Source organism: Vanessa cardui, chromosome 13 (assembly GCF_905220365.1).
Source record: "Vanessa cardui chromosome 13, ilVanCard2.1, whole genome shotgun sequence".
NCBI lineage: Eukaryota > Metazoa > Arthropoda > Insecta > Lepidoptera > Nymphalidae > Vanessa > Vanessa cardui.
In genome coordinates, this window is record NC_061135.1 from 5,155,131 (window position 1) to 5,172,738 (window position 17,608).

General features: G+C 31.7%; 3 protein-coding genes across 3 annotated transcripts in view; 1 reads left to right on the top strand and 2 right to left on the bottom strand.

Moving 5' to 3' along the window:
* Positions 1–3,485: 3,485 nt before the first annotated feature.
* Positions 3,486–4,683, bottom strand: LOC124534894 (ribose-phosphate pyrophosphokinase 2-like). Its single transcript, XM_047110935.1, has one exon. It carries the CDS (start codon positions 4,624–4,626, stop codon positions 3,589–3,591), a length of 1,038 nt encoding a protein of 345 aa, XP_046966891.1. The 5' UTR covers positions 4,627–4,683; the 3' UTR covers positions 3,486–3,588.
* Positions 4,684–7,393: 2,710 nt separating this feature from the next.
* On the bottom strand, positions 7,394–13,030 carry LOC124534876 (sucrase-isomaltase, intestinal-like). Its single transcript, XM_047110919.1, has 7 exons — positions 12,910–13,030; positions 12,586–12,729; positions 11,558–12,491; positions 11,278–11,479; positions 9,951–10,286; positions 9,095–9,865; positions 7,394–7,975 (listed from the first exon to the last, which is right to left on the bottom strand). Exons 2-7 carry the CDS (start codon positions 12,659–12,661, stop codon positions 7,610–7,612), a joined length of 2,685 nt encoding a protein of 894 aa, XP_046966875.1. The 5' UTR covers positions 12,662–12,729; positions 12,910–13,030; the 3' UTR covers positions 7,394–7,609.
* Positions 13,031–15,346: 2,316 nt separating this feature from the next.
* Positions 15,347–17,608, top strand: part of LOC124534937 (adipokinetic hormone/corazonin-related peptide receptor variant I-like) — a 43,448-nt gene continuing 41,186 nt past the window's right edge. Inside the window, exon 1 of the mRNA XM_047110977.1 lies at positions 15,347–15,637. Within this exon, the coding sequence (XP_046966933.1) occupies positions 15,347–15,637 (291 nt within the window). The remainder of the gene's footprint in view (positions 15,638–17,608) is intronic.

A 17,608-nucleotide genomic window follows, 5' to 3' on the forward strand; every position in this document is an offset into this window, starting at 1 on the left:
ATAATTAAGAAAATTCTCGATAGTGTTCCTTGAATCAAGGCCCTGATTTGTCATTGAATAGTATTGAAAAATCATTGGCTATCGATAGCGCAAAACCATCGATACTATTGATAATATCGATAGGTTTTGGTCAAAACTAATGATTTTTGCAATATTAGTTAGTAGCATAGTAACGTATATCAATAGGTTTGCTCGTGGGAAGCGATCCGTTGCGATGGCATTTACATATGATGATCGTACTATCGATAGACTATCGACACTATTGTTTACACTAGAGAATCGATTGCTTATCAATAGTGGACTATCGTTTGAGTATAGAGTTTACCATTATATTTGAAAACAAACCTCACTTATGATGCATAACAATACGAGTGATATAAAAATGTAATAAAACAGAAATGTAAATAATAACTCCTTTTTTGTCACTTATTATATGATGAGATGGTTCACATTAAAGCTATCAAGGTTTTGGTACTAGGCTACTTATATTTGATCGGATAACATATCTTGTATTACCTTAGTAACAACAATGTCGGTAAAATTAAGGATCTAGTGATGCGTATCGACCAGCCTAAACTGAAAACTTTTGTTACGTCTACACTTGGCCAGCGTTCATTTGGCTGGTATGACTGAGATGAAACTTTGAAAATTGTGTCTAACAAATAAGTAATATTATTGTAACCCTTAATAATGTGGTTGTAAGATTTAGTAATATATGTATAAAAAATATATTATATCCTGATTTATTTACCTATACTTTATTATTTGTATAATGTAATATTTATTATTTAGTTATTCGTCATGTTATTAAATTAACAGTAATTTAACCTTACTAGTTCGTCAATTGACTTCCAACTATTTTTATAATGAGATAGGACGCGCCAAAAGAGGCGCCATACTGTTTTTTAAAAAAAACCTGTACAGCGTTACGCTGCACTAGTATATAAAATTGAGAGTGTGTTAAGTTATAGATTTTGTTTTATTTTATTAAAACCCACAAGTGTTAACATATAACATGTATATTGATGAAGTAAAATATGAGTATTTACAGCATATTCCAAAGTAAGTAGCATAAAAGATGACCAAATGTTAGATTTACGTAGGTATTTCATGCGATTTGTTGATAACTTAGCTATATAGGGAACTAAGCAATTATGATAAATATATCAGTAATTTTATTCAATATAGAAGCATTACATTTACACATTTAATTCAACACTACTTATTTCCACTTTAATTTTACCTCAGAAATTCCGATAACAGTTTTGTATAAAATGCCATTTTGTGGCAAATCCGTAATGAATATCGTAGATTAACCACGCTCTCAACCAAGATATATAGTATAGTTTTATTAATTTTATATATATAATTATTGTTAAAATAATTGAATTTCTCACGCAATAAATTAGTGTATATTATTTGTGGGACTCCATTCCTTTGTTGTCTCAGGGTCTCCAGACCTCTTAATCCGGCCTTGGAGATAATTCCATTAAATTAACCATGTTTTGTTGATTAGTTTTTTGTCGAATTGTAGGTGTTGTAGTAGTGAAGTTGAACTAATGGCATTATAAAAAAATATCAACATGATTACAAAGCATAAAACAAGAATATATGAAATAATTTAAAAGTAGTAAAATTGACTATATATAAACCACATTGTTGTAAATGATAAAAATACAAAAACGTGTTTTCGAACAATATATAGCGACTTCAATTTTAAATAAATAGGTTAGGATTTATTACTAACAACAATTAAATTGACCATATTGAGGACAAGTAAATGAATTTAATTACTTTTAAAATTTGTAAACGGATTTTTTTTATTTCTAGAATATTATATATTAAGTAGCTATAGCTACATGTATATATTATATATACTTCGTGGAATTAGTCGTGATGATGGTAAGAGACCTGATGGATTAACATTGGGACACTACATGCTTTGACACGTTGCCCCCGTCTCATATCCGAGAAACAAAGAGAACATGTTAAGAGCCGGTGCCGTCGCGGAAAAAGTTGAAGCAAAAAATAGATCTAAATATTCGTGTCTCCATTATCTCCTTGGCTCTTGGAGTAGTGCTGCAAAAGCTTCATCAAAAGTATAACACCTCCTTCTGCTCCCACTGGTGACAGGAGAGCTGGTTCGTTTTTTGCCCAGAGGATCGGAATTTCGATTCAAGGTGGAAATGCTGCTAGCATTGATGCCAGCATTCCACTCGGTCAAGATTTATACAGTGACTAGTTTTAGTTCATATTTGTATATATTTAAGTATTTAAAGTAGCTATTGTAGGTTTAACTGCGGATCAAAATATACGTAACAGCAATTTCGTAGCGTTAAATTATTAACTATCTGAGTTAAAATTCGCACGTTTTATTATACTTAATTGACACGATTTTGTTATGTTAACCGAAAGAAAAAGGAGCAATATTACGTTTTGAAACAATTTTTATATGTATACAAAAAGTAATTAAAATCCGACCTACATATTTAATCAAATTTTAATATTTTGTTTATATCAAAGACTTCATTGAAACGGTAAATTATATAGTCTTGATTTTTTTAATTAATTTATGAAAAAGAATACATAGGTATGTTACCAATCTTTGAGGAGGTAAAAAAAGTAATGATTATTTATTTATGTAGAATATTTGTAGAGAGTCAACTTTACTACAAATATATAGATATTGATTACAAGGAGAACGCAAAGACGGTATTATTGCTTTCGGTATTTACTTCGAGACGATCTTTGATGAACGGGTTGTTGTCTGATAGCTAAGATTTTACTTTAACTAACTAAATACTGTATAAATATATGAACTTGAATTTTGAAATACTACATCTATATATTGCCTGCTTTCATTGCATATATTGCCTGTTTTCACTAATACACGTATCCTCTACAAAACAACAACAACAACAACAACAGCCTGTAAATTTCCCACTGCTGGGCTAAGGCCTTGAAGAGTAAGTTTGGAACATATTCCACCACGCCTTTCCAATGCGGGTTGGTAGAATACATATGTGGCAGAATGTCTATGAAATTAGACACATGCAGGTTTTCTTAAGATGTTTTGCTTCACCGCCGAGCACGAGATGAATTATAACAAACTGGGTTTGAACCCGCAATCCTCGGTTAGGATGTACGTTCGTTTTACGTTTACGTTTAGGATGGACGTACGTTCTAACCACTGGGCTATCTTGGGTCATCCTTTACACTTAAAGTTATTTGTTTCCAGATATGAATAAACTTAGTTCACTGTGATCTTACGTACATACGCAACCCTTTATCTGGTCTTGACGTATTGATTTATAACCTATTGTTTGTTTGTTAACTTTTCCGTTATTTAGGGAGCATTAGAAAGTTTAATAATTTAAAATAATTACATCAGATTTCATCGGTTAAATGAAGTGTTGAATAATGATTAAAGAATAAAATTACCACTTTAATTTGTAATCAAATGTATTTGTTTATTAAAATATATCTTTGAATCATACAAAAATTATTTGGCATGTCAAAAATCTGGAAGATTACAAGTAATGAAGCTCCTTATAATAGTTACGAACAGTTAGTTATTTTTATTTAAAATTAATAGGGTACGTTTGTAAAAAGATATGAAACCGACTCCGCGTAATGGGTTCTTCGTATAGCCTCAGCTAACATCACTGATATGTCCATCGTCTGCAATTTAGGGCACAGTTTCATATTTTTATCCTGAGGTATCGTATTTGTCACCACCAAAGCTTCCAAGCATGAATTGTTTATTTTGTCAATAGCGTTGCCAGCAAGAACGCCGTGAGTCAATATAGCGTAAATTTTACTAGCACCAGCTTCGCGTAACTTCTCAGCTCCTTTGACGATGGTATCACAAGTATCGGCCATATCATCGACCATGATAGCCGTTCTATTTCTTACGTCACCAACTAAAACAGTTGAGTCCACCTCGTTCTCTCTTTGTCTTTCTTTATGAATAATGGCAAAGTCGATATCAAGTCTGTCTGCTATGGATGTCATGCGCTTTACGCCACCAGCGTCAGGTGAAACCATAACGCTGCTTTTCCATTCTGGAATATTATCTTTGATCCACTTGGTGATAGCTGGCTCAGCGTATAAGTTGTCAACAGGAATGTTAAAGAAACCTTGAATTTGAAACGCGTGTAAGTCAATTGTAATAACGTGATCAGCTCCGGCAACTGATATAAGATTAGCAAGAAGCTTAGCTGTGATCGGGGCACGACTTTTTTCTTTCTTGTCTTGCCGCGAGTAGGGGAAACATGGAATAACTGCTGTTACTCGGGAAGCTGATGCGATTTTACAGGCGTTAATCATAATCAGGAGTTCCATGAGGTTATCGTTAATTTCACCGCATCCACTTTGCACGATATACACATCTTCGCCGCGGACAGATTCACCAATTTCAACATTTGTTTCCTTATTGCTGAACTTTTTGGTCGTAGCTCTGCTTAAATCTAGACCAAGGCGCGTGACGATTCTCTTCGCTAAATCTGGATGCGAACTTCCAGTAAATACTTTGATGTTTGGCATTCTGGGAGTCTGTTCTGTGCTTGTTTCGTTTTGTTTCTGTTTCAAGTCCACTGTTTTTCCGTTATTTACGTCTGATGTCATTAGCCTGACTGATGCAAGTAAAGTATGCCGAAACTAGTGATCGCGATAGTATATGAACTGTTATTTGCCACAAACAGATTTATCAGAGTTCAAGATGAGGTCGAGTCATATCTCAGCATCCCCGCAATGGAATACTGTTTGTTATCAACAAGTGAATAACGATATAGACAAACAAAATTACATCATATGAAATATTTATATAACAAGCTAAAATTATCGTTACTAATTACTTTTACTTTTAATCGCACTGGTTTGTTGTTCGTGAGCAAATCGAAATAAGAAAAATGATATTATAATATACTTCCTAACGGCTAAATTAAAGATTTATAAGAATTAACAACTATGACACATTTTTCTCTCATTAAAAATTTTATGTGGTTAAAAATGAAATAATTAAATATTAAGCGCATTGCTTATAATTTCACAGTGTGTTCTTAAACAGCTCAATTTAAATATAACCCAACTGAGAGGGAAATTAAATATTCAGTGTTAATTTAATTTGTATTTATACATTACAGGCACAAATTTGACGTCGAAATAATTAACTCAAGGCGCTATATTGTTAAATAATTGTATAATTAAAAATTAATTGTGTAGTAAAATTTCGTTAAAAAACCCTTAATAAGGTAAAAGCTTAACAGGATTTTTATTTACACGTTTATTTGTTATTTAACATTTATAAATATTGAATTTAAGTTATTTTCGTTAATCGCATTTAATTTACAAACTAGCGACGCCGCCCCGGCCTCGCACTGGTGCAATACTGATTGTGTTGTGTGTTGTGAATGATGAAGACATTCTGATGTCTTAACAGATTTTCAATCAATAGACAATACAAAACGCTATGACCCTGTGTTTTAAATATCTTCGAAAATCTTCATTTTAATTACAAGCACAATGTATTTAAGGTACAGGTATATAAGGATTAATACTGAATTGCTTAAAATTTTTTCGAAATTTTTAGCCAATTAAGCCATTACTTCTCGTAAAAGTAAAGAGATCCCTTTGATTTATTGATTTACTTTAAATGTTTGGTGGGACGTTATGCAAGCCTGTCTGTGTAGGTACTACAAACTATTCATAGAAAATGAAAACCTCAAAACGGAAATGCCTAGAATTGTTGTGGTTGTGGTTACAAGGGACATAACATCTATGTTATGTTGTTTTGTTACAAATAGATACAACATACAAATAAACAAGATCACATACATTACTCTGATCCCAATGTGTTATGGAAAATCAGGTACCACACGACGGTACCACAAATACTCAGACCAAAGACAACATAGAAAACTAATGATAATCTATATCGACTCGGCCGGAATCGAAGCCGGGACCTCGCAGGAGCGTACCCATGAATACCGGTAGATATGTTTATAATTATTTTTTCATTGACATCATTTTAACGTAGTTTTAAAAGTAAGAAGATACAATTATTTAAACACATTTATTGTTTTCTTCTTGCGCATGTTGTGTTCTTCTCGAATGCAATTTGACTCTTAATATATTATATTATTTTAATCAGTGTTCCTACCAAAATTTGTGTCACAGTAAGAGATGGTTGATATCTCATATCACTCATAATGCCAATGTTTCTGGGCGCTGTCGACCATTTGCGATGGCGTGATCTGTTTGCCGCTTATTTATAAGAAATTAATAATCATTATCATTACATAGTATTAAAAGTCGCTTACCGTTGTCTGTCCCTATGTTTGTTTAGGTCTTTAATTTTACTCAACGGATTTCAATGCAGTTTTTTTAATAAATACAGTGACTCGAGAGGAAGGTGTTTGTATAATGCTTGGACAATAAAGTAGAGAAACACTCATAATTTTCGATGTTTCTAATGAGATGTCGAAAAAAAGACAAATTTTTCAGTATATTTAGTATAAGCATTGCATCCGTGCGATGCCGGGGCGGGTCGCTAGTTAACAATATAATTTATATTATTGTTTCGTAAGTTTCGGTCAGACTAAGGTGTATACGAGCGATGAACTCAGTCGTTTTCCTATAATTAATATTTAAATAAAAATAAGTATGAGGTGTTATTCGTACATCATTATTTAGATCTCATATATTTTACTCAAGTGCACGATTGTCATCTGTTATTTTAATTTGAAGTAGTGAGTAAGTAGAAGAAGAGTTTAGTGTGATTATTATTAAATCATTAATTCTGAGAAATCGAAATCCGTGCACGTATTCTGAAATCTGATATTCTAGTTTTATTTTTGTGTAGTAATGAATTGCTTTAAGATAAATTAAAAGCATTAGTATATTTGTTATTGTAGTACTCTTATGACCTTTTAAAACCTTTGGCAGGGGTCAATAATTGCAATTAAATATTTATTACAAGTATTTCATTAAAACCGTGTGGGCGAAATGCATGCTTATATTGTTATTTAATTAATTTGGTTAGTTGTTAAAACTGAAAAGCGTGTTCATAAAATATAGCTAGCTGTGTCCGAGATTTCGAGCGTGTTTGAATTTAAACGAAAAGTTATTGTTCATTTCGTATATACCTATAAATTATGAATTCTGTATTAGGCAGATTTTGTGATGTTAGGTCGTTTGTGTACTGGACAGTATTTGGACCTTGCAGGGTGGTCGGCAAAATGGTCCAGCCGTTCCAGAGATAGTTGAAACAAAGAGACAAAAAGTGTGAAAAAATGTTATATTGGTATCATGTATATTGACACATGTGCATTCAGTCAAAATACTCCAATTTTATTATATGTACAGAAAATGATATTATTTCTGTATAAGCATATTTTTATTTAACTGTCATAATTAAAATTTTTCATAATTTGCTCTTTCAATAATGAAATGAACGAATTGGCTCTTTTGATTGGGAAGTGAATGAAGCAAAACCAAGTCAAAATAATTTAATAAATAAACAATATTATTGCATGTTTAATACTACAAAATTAAACAAAATAAAATGTTTGTGTGCATAATATGTACTAAAAAAAGTAGATCTAATCGGTTATGACAGCAAATTAATGACAATTTCGCTATTATTTTCTAAAATACACAAATCGGTAAATCTTCTGATCTCTCTATAGTTATCATAATTATTGTACTCCTCATACAAACCATAGACTTTATAATATTCAAAATCGTAAGCCCAGGTTCCCGTGTTGATGTCACAAATGGGATCGAAGTCGTTACCTTCCGCTGTTATTGTTATATTCTTTTCGTTTGCCTCAAAGAATAACGTCATGCCGGGCGTGACATAAAGCTTTCCAGACGCGTGACAATTTTCAGTTTCATTCGTTTTTATACATTCCAAAGCAATTATTGCTGAGAATGGAATAAATAGTCGAGTGTCTTCTGCTGTTAATCGAGCTTCCTGAAATTTGAAATTGTAATCATTGTAGGCATACATGGTGTTATAAGGATGTACATAATTGTTTGATTTTCCAAATGAGTCCATCGTGACTTCATATTATGAATGAGGAGATAGATCATAGCGTTCGTTAATATACTATACATTTATTTAAAAAACAGCTTGATACATTTTGTGACGAATTTGTATGTCAAGACGAGTCCGAATATCTAATGAATGTGATATATTAGATAAAAGTTTGTTATCATTCGAAGCGGAAGTCCTTATTTGTTACTAGAATCTTACTACTTTTGAACATCTTTATGAAAATTAATAATATAATAAATGAGACTAAAATAATGAATGCTTTATTGAAGCAGGCTGCTACAAGCACATGTGAATCGTAATTTACAGGATTCATTTCAATATCACACTACCTAAAAGAGCAAGCAAAAACTCACAAATAAACATATACTTATGTAATTACATTTATCTATGTATCATATACAGAATATTAATACCAGGTGTTTCTATCATTTATTTAAAACAATACAGTATAAAGTGCTTGATTTATATTTTTTATTTTAACATATGTTTTAAATTTAGCTATAGATATATGTTATCCGTTCTGCAGAATTTTATTAAATCAGGAAGGATGTAATAAATTTGTCAAGTCGAAATTATTGAGTAATCAGTTTATCTTACTTCTCGGATTTATACAATATTTGTTGATGATTCTATCGAAATCATTGATCTTGTTATATACACGATATTATTGTAAATTTCCTTTCCTTTTTAAGAAGAAACATTCCGAATGAATTTTCAGAGTTAGAAAGCTATTATTTGAATTTCCAACTGTCAAACTATGCTGGACATCATTATAACTGAAGTTCATTTCAAGTTTTGTGAGATGCTAATTTTACACACGTGTGAATCAAAGTGGCTATTAAACTCGGAAGACATTATTTATAAAACTGGAGAAGCAGCGATGAATAGTATATAAGGTTTACAGTTTTAATATATACTGTTTTAAATATACTTATAACATATATTTTTATAAATAAATAAACTTAGTACGTGACAAAACATACTCATATACAATAACCATATATTTATAAAGCAAAAATAAATAAGTCTTCTTACCCTTTGATAAATTAATATTGATCCACCTCTGATGAAAGTTAAAAAATCGGCTTCTGTTGTTGTCATGGTAACGGGATCCCCTTCATTTCCTTCTAATTTAAGGCCGCCCCAAAGTTCATACCACGTACCGGGAGGCAGCCAGATGTGAACATGACTTTGGAAAGGTTGCAAATTGGGAGCGATCAGCAAGTTTTCTCCAACGCTAAATTGTGTATTGATATCATGAAGCGCTACTGAAGATGGAAATTGGTAGAACATTGGTCGAAGTAGCGGTCCTTCTTGTAGTGTGGTGTAAAAGTAAGGCAATAAACCCAATCTTCGATTTAGTGCTTGAGTAACTATGGATCTATGAGTACCATTAAAGGCTAACGGGTACCTTGGAATATATTTCGAATGAATTTTTAGTAATGGAAAATATGTCGCAGCCAAGTACCATTTGATGCAGAGACTCGTCTGTGTTTCTGGGTCATAATTATTGGTATCACCGCAGATCGGAGATGACCAAAGCCAGGATCCAGATATTCCTCCAATTGCAGCTGCAATTAGCTCACGATGGAGATTGGTCCATGAAACATCAATATTTTGCCTATTTACTGCAAAGCGGCCGTTCATCCATAAGCTACTTGATAAAATGGGTGTTTTGTTTGTTTTTTTACTAAAAGCATTGGCAAAATTGTTTCCGTATTTTATATGCTCGAATAAGTATAACTCGCTGCTGTTGACAAGCGATAAGTTCCATTGTGGTATATTTTCAAACGCTTTTTCGAACTTCTGTGAATGTCAATATAAATAGAAATAAATGGAATATAATAGGACAATATTCGTAAAATAATCATTTAAATTAAGAAATACAAACCTCATTAAAGTATGGTAAATACGAGTCGATGTCATCATAAGTCTTATTTGTGTGATCTAATGGCCAATTATTTTCCAAAATAATGCCATCTAATTTTGTATCATAAGCCCATAGAATGTCCATAAATTTTTCAGAACTCGCATCGTAACTTGGGTATAACACTTCGTAGTCATTGACAATTCCTTTATACAAATCGGAATTATTTTGCGAACGATACATGATGTCTTTGAATGTGGGTATAATTTTACAACTTTCTATAATTTCTTCTTCGTTTATTTCAAGGTTTTCTGTGTCTCCAGGCATTGTTTCATTAGTTTCTTCATTAATATACCGAATCTGCAGGGTATTTGATAAGTAATATATTTATTTTTATAATTTGTTTATTTATTAATTTTATAAAGCCACGCATTTTAAAACAAAAGCGTTTCACGTTATTCCATTGTTTAAAATACTTTGGTAATAAAATATGAGTTTCGAAATATGTCTAATAAAAACAACCTTATCCAACCAATATCAGTAAGCTTCTTTTTGAATGTCATATAATACTTTAACAAATCATAGTTCTTCAAATTCATTATTATTCAAATTATAAATCATTTCTCTTAGGATATTAGACTTTGACGAGGGTAGCGATTTGGGCGGTATTTTATTTGGAAAATAAACTATTATTCTGATCCTTAACAAATTCTCTGTTATACTTGAGTAAAACCAACAATATTTTTGAAAGTAATAATTTAATGGTTTTTGCGCTTGTCCAGGCTCATATATAGGTCTAGAGACCCGAGATAGCCCTGTGGTTAGAACGCGTGCATCTTAACCGATTTTTGCGGGTTCAAACTCAGGCAACCTTTGAATATTTACGTTTTGTGTTTATTATTGATCACTTTCGGTGATGGAAAACATCTTGAGGAAACGTGCTTGTGTCTAATTTCATCAAAATTCAACCACATGTGTATTCCACCAACCGGCATTGAAACAGTGAGGTGAAATATATTTCAAACCTGCTCCTCAAATTTGTCTTTATAATTCATCTCGTGCTGAGTGGTGAAGGAAAACATCGTGAGGAAAGCTGCATGTGACAAATTTCATAGAAATTCTGCCACATGTGCATTACACCAACCCGCATTCGCAATTTGTTCCAAAACCACCTTCTCAAAGGGAGAGGAGGCCTTTAGCCCAGCAGTGGGAATTTACAGGCTGTTGTTGTTGTCTTTTTATCCGACCATAAGTTTCGTAAGCAAATTTTCAGCAAGATACTTTAATTGATAATATTTGTAAGATAGACAAAAGATAAATTAAAAATATAAATTACACCGGAAATACTTACGTAAGGTGATACGTGGGGTACAAATTTCTTTCTAGCACCCCTAACTAAAGAAGCGCCAGCGTTCACACGATCGATGTTACTTATCTCGCTATTTTTACATTGATTGCTATTGAAGACTATTGGTTCATGCCCACAATGGCTGTCATATGGCATATTCGTGGCGTTTGAGATGAAACTAGACAAATCCATCTCAGGAAGTTCACTGCAAAAATAAGAAGAAATAAATGTCGCGAAATAATTAATATTAAACATCATGATATGTATAATATGTAAATCTTACTTGCATATATGTATACCCAACATCCAATATTCTAATTGTTTGTTATGTCCTATTAATTTCATAACGTCCTGCATAATTTTTTTGGGTTCTGGTCCAACAAACAAATGAAATTTGAAACCGAAATTCGTTATACTTCTTACAACAATTTGATTATCAGCTCTTATAGAAATTTCTGTAGGATCGCTCACATCAATCAATAGACCATGAAAATTATTGTTTATTTTCGCATAAATTAATGGAATTGAACTGAAGCTTTTGTCATTGTTGTATAAAACTTTTGTAGTATTTATTTTCAAAGGTATCTCTCCCAATCCGTACATAGACTCGTTGGTTAACTTGAACGCTATCTCCCAAATGTTATCAGATGCAATTAGAGGTCCTCTCGCCATATCAAAAATGGTTCTTTGCGTGGCGTTCACTATTACATTTAATTCTGGGGAAGATACTTCGTACGAATATTCCGTGTTAAACGTTCTATTTCCGATAATGGAAAAGTTTCTGGAATTGTAGAAAGTTAAGACCATGTGCGTAGTTGATTGTTCATTTATGGATAGTTTAATTTTTGGTAAACTATTCTGGAATTTAAACGGTACTGTTGCAATTCTAGGTTGTAATGCAATGTATTCAGTCCAAGGCTGGGCCATTATGTAGGAGAATCTTGACGGTATGCGATGATAGCACATGTGTGAATTGCGGTCGAAACAGCAATGACTGTGGCATTGTGATTCTGTCATAAAACCTACACCACAAGGCAGTCTTGCCTCTCTTGATATTACACAGGAACCAACAGAGTATCCATCTGATGGCGGGAGGCTTAGACTTGTGAAAAATATAAAGCGATACAGTACTATAGGTGACACTATGGTTAGAAGTAAAAAGACGATAGCAAGTTTAAGGGGCCTGTTCAATAGAATGTTATGGTACCATTTTATTTCTGGAAAGAAAATGTTTTATTTATTAAAATAACAGTTTAAGTTTGTAAGATAAAATATTTGTTACGATTGTCTTAATTATATTCCAAATCTTACTTCTCACTTGTTGGTATTGATAATTTAACTCCGCGTCGTCCCACTCGTTTTGGGGTTCTTTAATATGAGGAATCATAACTAATGTTATTTAAATCCTTTGAAATATTGATGTAATAATATCACTGTCAGACATCACTTGAAATTCTAAAAACACGGAAAAAGAATTAATAACTTTTTAATTTGTCAAAATACATCGAATATTTATATTGACGAATGTATTACTAATTCGTCTTATTAATTTAAACAAAGGTAGTCAAAATCACAAGGAACTTGCACAACATTTGATCATAAGAATAATAAGGTATTAATATAAAATATACACACACATAATAACGTTTTTTGGTACTCAAAACGCACTTATCACTATTATTCGGATTTTTTTAAATAAAATAAAACGAGGTTATTGTGCACTGATGTTATTAATTATAACGCATCTATTGTTTTTCTTATCAATAAAATTATTCAACGTATTGACGTTCTGTGAATACCGATAATCAGTAAACAAATTCTGATTTAATTGTTAAGATAAAATTTTAAGATAAGATAAAAACTTCAATACAAAACGAAAAGATAATAGGACTTAAAATATATTTAAAGTGTGACGGCGTCTACTATCTGATTGCCTAAAGTATTGAATATCGGAGAAAATCCATAGCAACTATCAGAATTTAAATTATAAAAAAAAAAACAAGCATGCCATTACTAAAATATAATTTAAGAAAAAATGCCTATTCGTGAATATTTATTACTCATATGAATGGATATTTTAATTTTAGGGTAAAACAAATAGACCTTTTTTCTTTTTAATATAGAATTTGAACATAAATTTACTACGTAATTTGATTTAAAAAATATTATCAATAAATTGTATAGAAAGTAAATTGCTCTAAATAAATTACTAGGCGCTAGAATAAAAATACGAGTTGAACTAGTGGTTAAATTCAAAGGTTGTGTACATCCAAGTTTCAGAGTTTGAAAAGAGTTCTTTAAGAGCACCATGGTAGGTAAGTTTTGGATAATCCATGAGGAGCGCCATAAGCCTTTAAAAAAGTATTCAGTTGGAAGGTAAATCGCCTAAGTAAATCTCAACTTAACTTCAACACTGCGAATAAGTGAATTAACTTTATATTGCGTGTTTAAACAAAAGCATTTGTGTTCATAATAATTTATCTTGTTCTCGAGAGCGAAAGAAAACTTCGTAAAGAAAACGGCATTTGTCGGCTGTATATGCTTAGCGTATTTATACCTTTTTATTTACGCGCTTCTAACACGTGATGGAAAGTGGGAGGGACGAATCCCCGGTTTCCTGGACGCCGATTGTGCCCAGGTCCATCGGGTTTACCCACTAAAAACCAAAGTGCCCTCTCCGTCTTTCGGCGGGCGCCACGGGATCGCTTACGCATGCTACCGTGACGCCCTGACGATGCCGCGTTTATAGGTACCTATGATATATATAATTGTTATGATTTTAATAACGAGAAAACGATATATATTTAATTAATATAGAAGTTAATGTGATAATTTATTTGCTTTACATTTGTACGGTTTCTTTATTTAATTATCGTAGGTTTTTCTTCATTAATTACTGTTTCAGTACGCACCGCCCTTTGACGGCCTGACACACTGGTATAAATTTGCAACCACTGATCATTAGGTGACTCTTTGTCTGTCCAATTTTCAACAATTTTGTATATTCATAAAATATATATAATATTTTACGTTTTACACATACACTTAAATAGAATAACACATTGTATCTTAAATAACCTCGTTACGAGTAGAATTCAATTATTTCGGATTAGGTTGTTATTAAGTCTACCACACCAAACTATATTAACTTTAAACTATTATGGTACCACCCATACTTGACTTCATATAATAGTTATAGTAGTATATTATTAAAAACCATTAATTAAAATAATTGGTTGATGATAATGACACGGGGCTTTTAATAAAACTGATATTGAGTGCTTATTAATGATTACTCAAGGTATATAAGCGAAACAGATAAATATATACAGATAAATATATACTCATATTACCTCACGCTAATAAAAATCTCCATATTAGACTACCACCCATTATAACAACTATTAGAGTAAGACAAATTCGCTTTTATAAGGATTAGAATCTATTGTACTCTTGATATTGCGTTTAGTATTTCAAATCATAATAGTTTTAATTTTTTTTAGACAAAGTTCGAAATTATCAATGAAAATAAAAGTAAAATCGGTAAGGAAATTTTAAAACAAATGTTCTTAATTGAATAGAAAGTTTGCTCAGCTGCCGGACTAATTGTTTCGTGTCAAGCTTTTTTCAAACAATTCTGCTACGCAAATATTTGATTGGAGGTTTGAATTTATTTTCGATAAATTTGTTAAGATTTTAATATCATTTTTATCACAAACGGAATGGTAGACTTGATTATTCAAAGCGTCTATCCGGCACAGTTGGCTACGACGCTACGCAGAACGCACGTTTCATTCCGTAGCACTACATGTCGCTACGATGTTTTGAATACATCGGCATAGTTAAAAGCTGAATTTTGTTTTATATTCAGATAATTGTGTTATTAAAATATCATTATAATTAAACTGTAAAAACTTAATATTAATAATAAAAAAAAGTGAATGTGAAATGATTAAAAATGTGCTAAACACTAATAAATTGAAGAATAATCAAATACTGCCAATTTGACATAGTATAAATGCTTGTTTAAATAAAGTGTTAAAAAAAACAACATTTAGTTATAAATACAAATATGTCTATAAGTATGCAAAATATAACATCAAACATATCACTCGATAATAAATTTTGGGACTATTTTAATGATGTTCGAAACGCAACCGATGCCGTCGACACCGTGCCAGCTTCCGACCAGGGTTTCGTCGTTGGTATATACAGCACGCTGTTTGTTGTGGGTGCAGTTGGGAATGCGTGTGTGTTTGTGGCTTTAGTGCGTTCACGGAGGCGGAAATCACGGGTTAATCTCCTAATGACACATCTAGTGGTTGCGGACTTGATTGTGATCTTCATTGTGATTCCACTCGAGGTAATCTTTTTTTTATTTTTAATTGTCATCACTATTACACCCTAAATGTAGTCTTGCCTTTATGTCATTTATACGGCAAAAGATAAGGACCATAGCAAAATGAGATTACACAAAATATATTATTAAAAGTAGCATAATAATTATATAATTGTAACTATAGATGACTTCCAAAATACATCTCATAGCAACATGATTAAAATTTTGTACTATGATCCGTGTAACATATATAGAAAAGTTTAAAATCGATACGGCAATTAAAAGTGTTAAGGGTTCTGGTTTCACTGTAACAAGCGAAACAAAACTCAGTCAATATCTACCCGTATGCCTATACAAATATTCACTATCGAGGGTAAATCAGAAAGCAATTACATACTATATCAGTATAACAAGTCAAACTAAAGTATAATTTTATTTGGCTAAATTAGACTCATGAAACTTATCCATATTTAAGTATTGGTACAATAAACAATAAATAAATGAACTACAACACTATGATAATTAAAAGGGTTTCTGTTTGAAGTTTACTTAAATTAAGATTTTTTTCTAATATTTTATTTAGTTTACATATATATTAGATTAGATTAGATAGAGATTAATTACCTATCACACTTTCTACCACCAAGCAGCAGCTTGTGTTTCGGTTGGAAGGATGAGTGATCCAGTGTAACTTTTTTTGTTTGGTGACTCAGGGAGGTTAGACAAACCAGTAAGAAAGTATCAAGTGGCCCACTTTTCAGTCTGCCCACATAATGTAATAAAATAATAAGAATTTATTATTTTTGTAATACGAACAATTTTAATACAAGCTAAAAATACACAGGAAAATATTATTAATGTAATGGAGTTGATCTTTATTTATTACGAGTATTTCAATTTTAAAAATATTATATTGCAGTACAAATACTACGACACTTTTTCTGTATAAATGTAGTCTTTGTTATCTAATACATAATAGAGTTATTTACATCATCCATTATTAGCTGTTCAAAGTGTTAACAGAGGGACGGTTAAAATAGACTTCTATATTTTCTTTAGTACAATGAGTGTCTAGAAGTATGTAGGAGGTATCATATCATTTAAAAAAAAAGTGTTTTCATTTAAATAAAAATGATAACAAATGAGTTCTTATTTTACGAATAATGTAAAGAAAATATATCGTCAAATACTAAGTTTTTCTTTAATTCGTTAAACATTCACAAGAAATCAGAAATCATAAGACCTTTATAAATAACATTTATAACATTACAAACTTGGATACTTAGCTAAAGAACTTATTCGTTATTTAAAAGTCCCTTTAAGAAGGTTTTATAACAAGTTATTTTAGTAAAGTAACAGATTAAATAGATCAACAAAGACACGACGATTCAATAAACATAAAATATACGCATATTTATATTTTCATAAATATATAACTATATTAAATTTTGTTTCCCTGTTGCTGTCCACCTAAACTTAATCAAAAAAACTACCAAGAGTATTTTCACCTCACGCGTCTTCAGCTGTCAATTAATCAGTGAGATGACACATTTGTTGTCCCTTTCGCGCGAAAGCCTTATTCCATCTCTCTATTTCACTGGCTCACCCGTGTCGGGAATGACAAGCTGAAATCATTCCAAACCGAAACTGCCGTAATCATTCCCTTAAATGTGTAAATTACTTTTATATAAAAAAATAAAATTAAATAAATAAATAAAAAAGAGTTCATAAATTAATTAACCGCATGGTTGCGAGATAACTTACCATAAAAAGCATTACCAAGAAGGATTGGTATGACGGCTGTAAACTTTCCACTACTGGGCTAAGGCCTTCTCTCCCTATAAGGAGAAGTTTTGGAACATATTCCACCAAGCTGTTCCAATGCGGTTTGGTCAAATAGACATGTGGCAGAATTTTTATGAAATTTAAAACATGCGGATTTCCTCACGATGATTTCCTTCATCGCCGAGCACGAGATGAATTATAATCACAAAT

Bases quoted from the DNA above. Each gene is read 5' to 3' on its own strand.
- LOC124534894 (XM_047110935.1), bottom strand. From the start codon at position 4,626: ATGACATCAGACGTAAATAACGGAAAAACAGTGGACTTGAAACAGAAA.
- LOC124534876 (XM_047110919.1), bottom strand. From the start codon at position 12,661: ATGATTCCTCATATTAAAGAACCCCAAAACGAGTGGGACGACGCGGAG. The intron at 10,287-11,277 runs GTAAGTATTTCC...AATACCCTGCAG, and splicing joins TACCCCACGTATCACCTTAC to ATTCGGTATATTAATGAAGA. The intron at 9,866-9,950 runs GTTTGTATTTCT...TGACATTCACAG, and splicing joins ATTTACCATACTTTAATGAG to AAGTTCGAAAAAGCGTTTGA.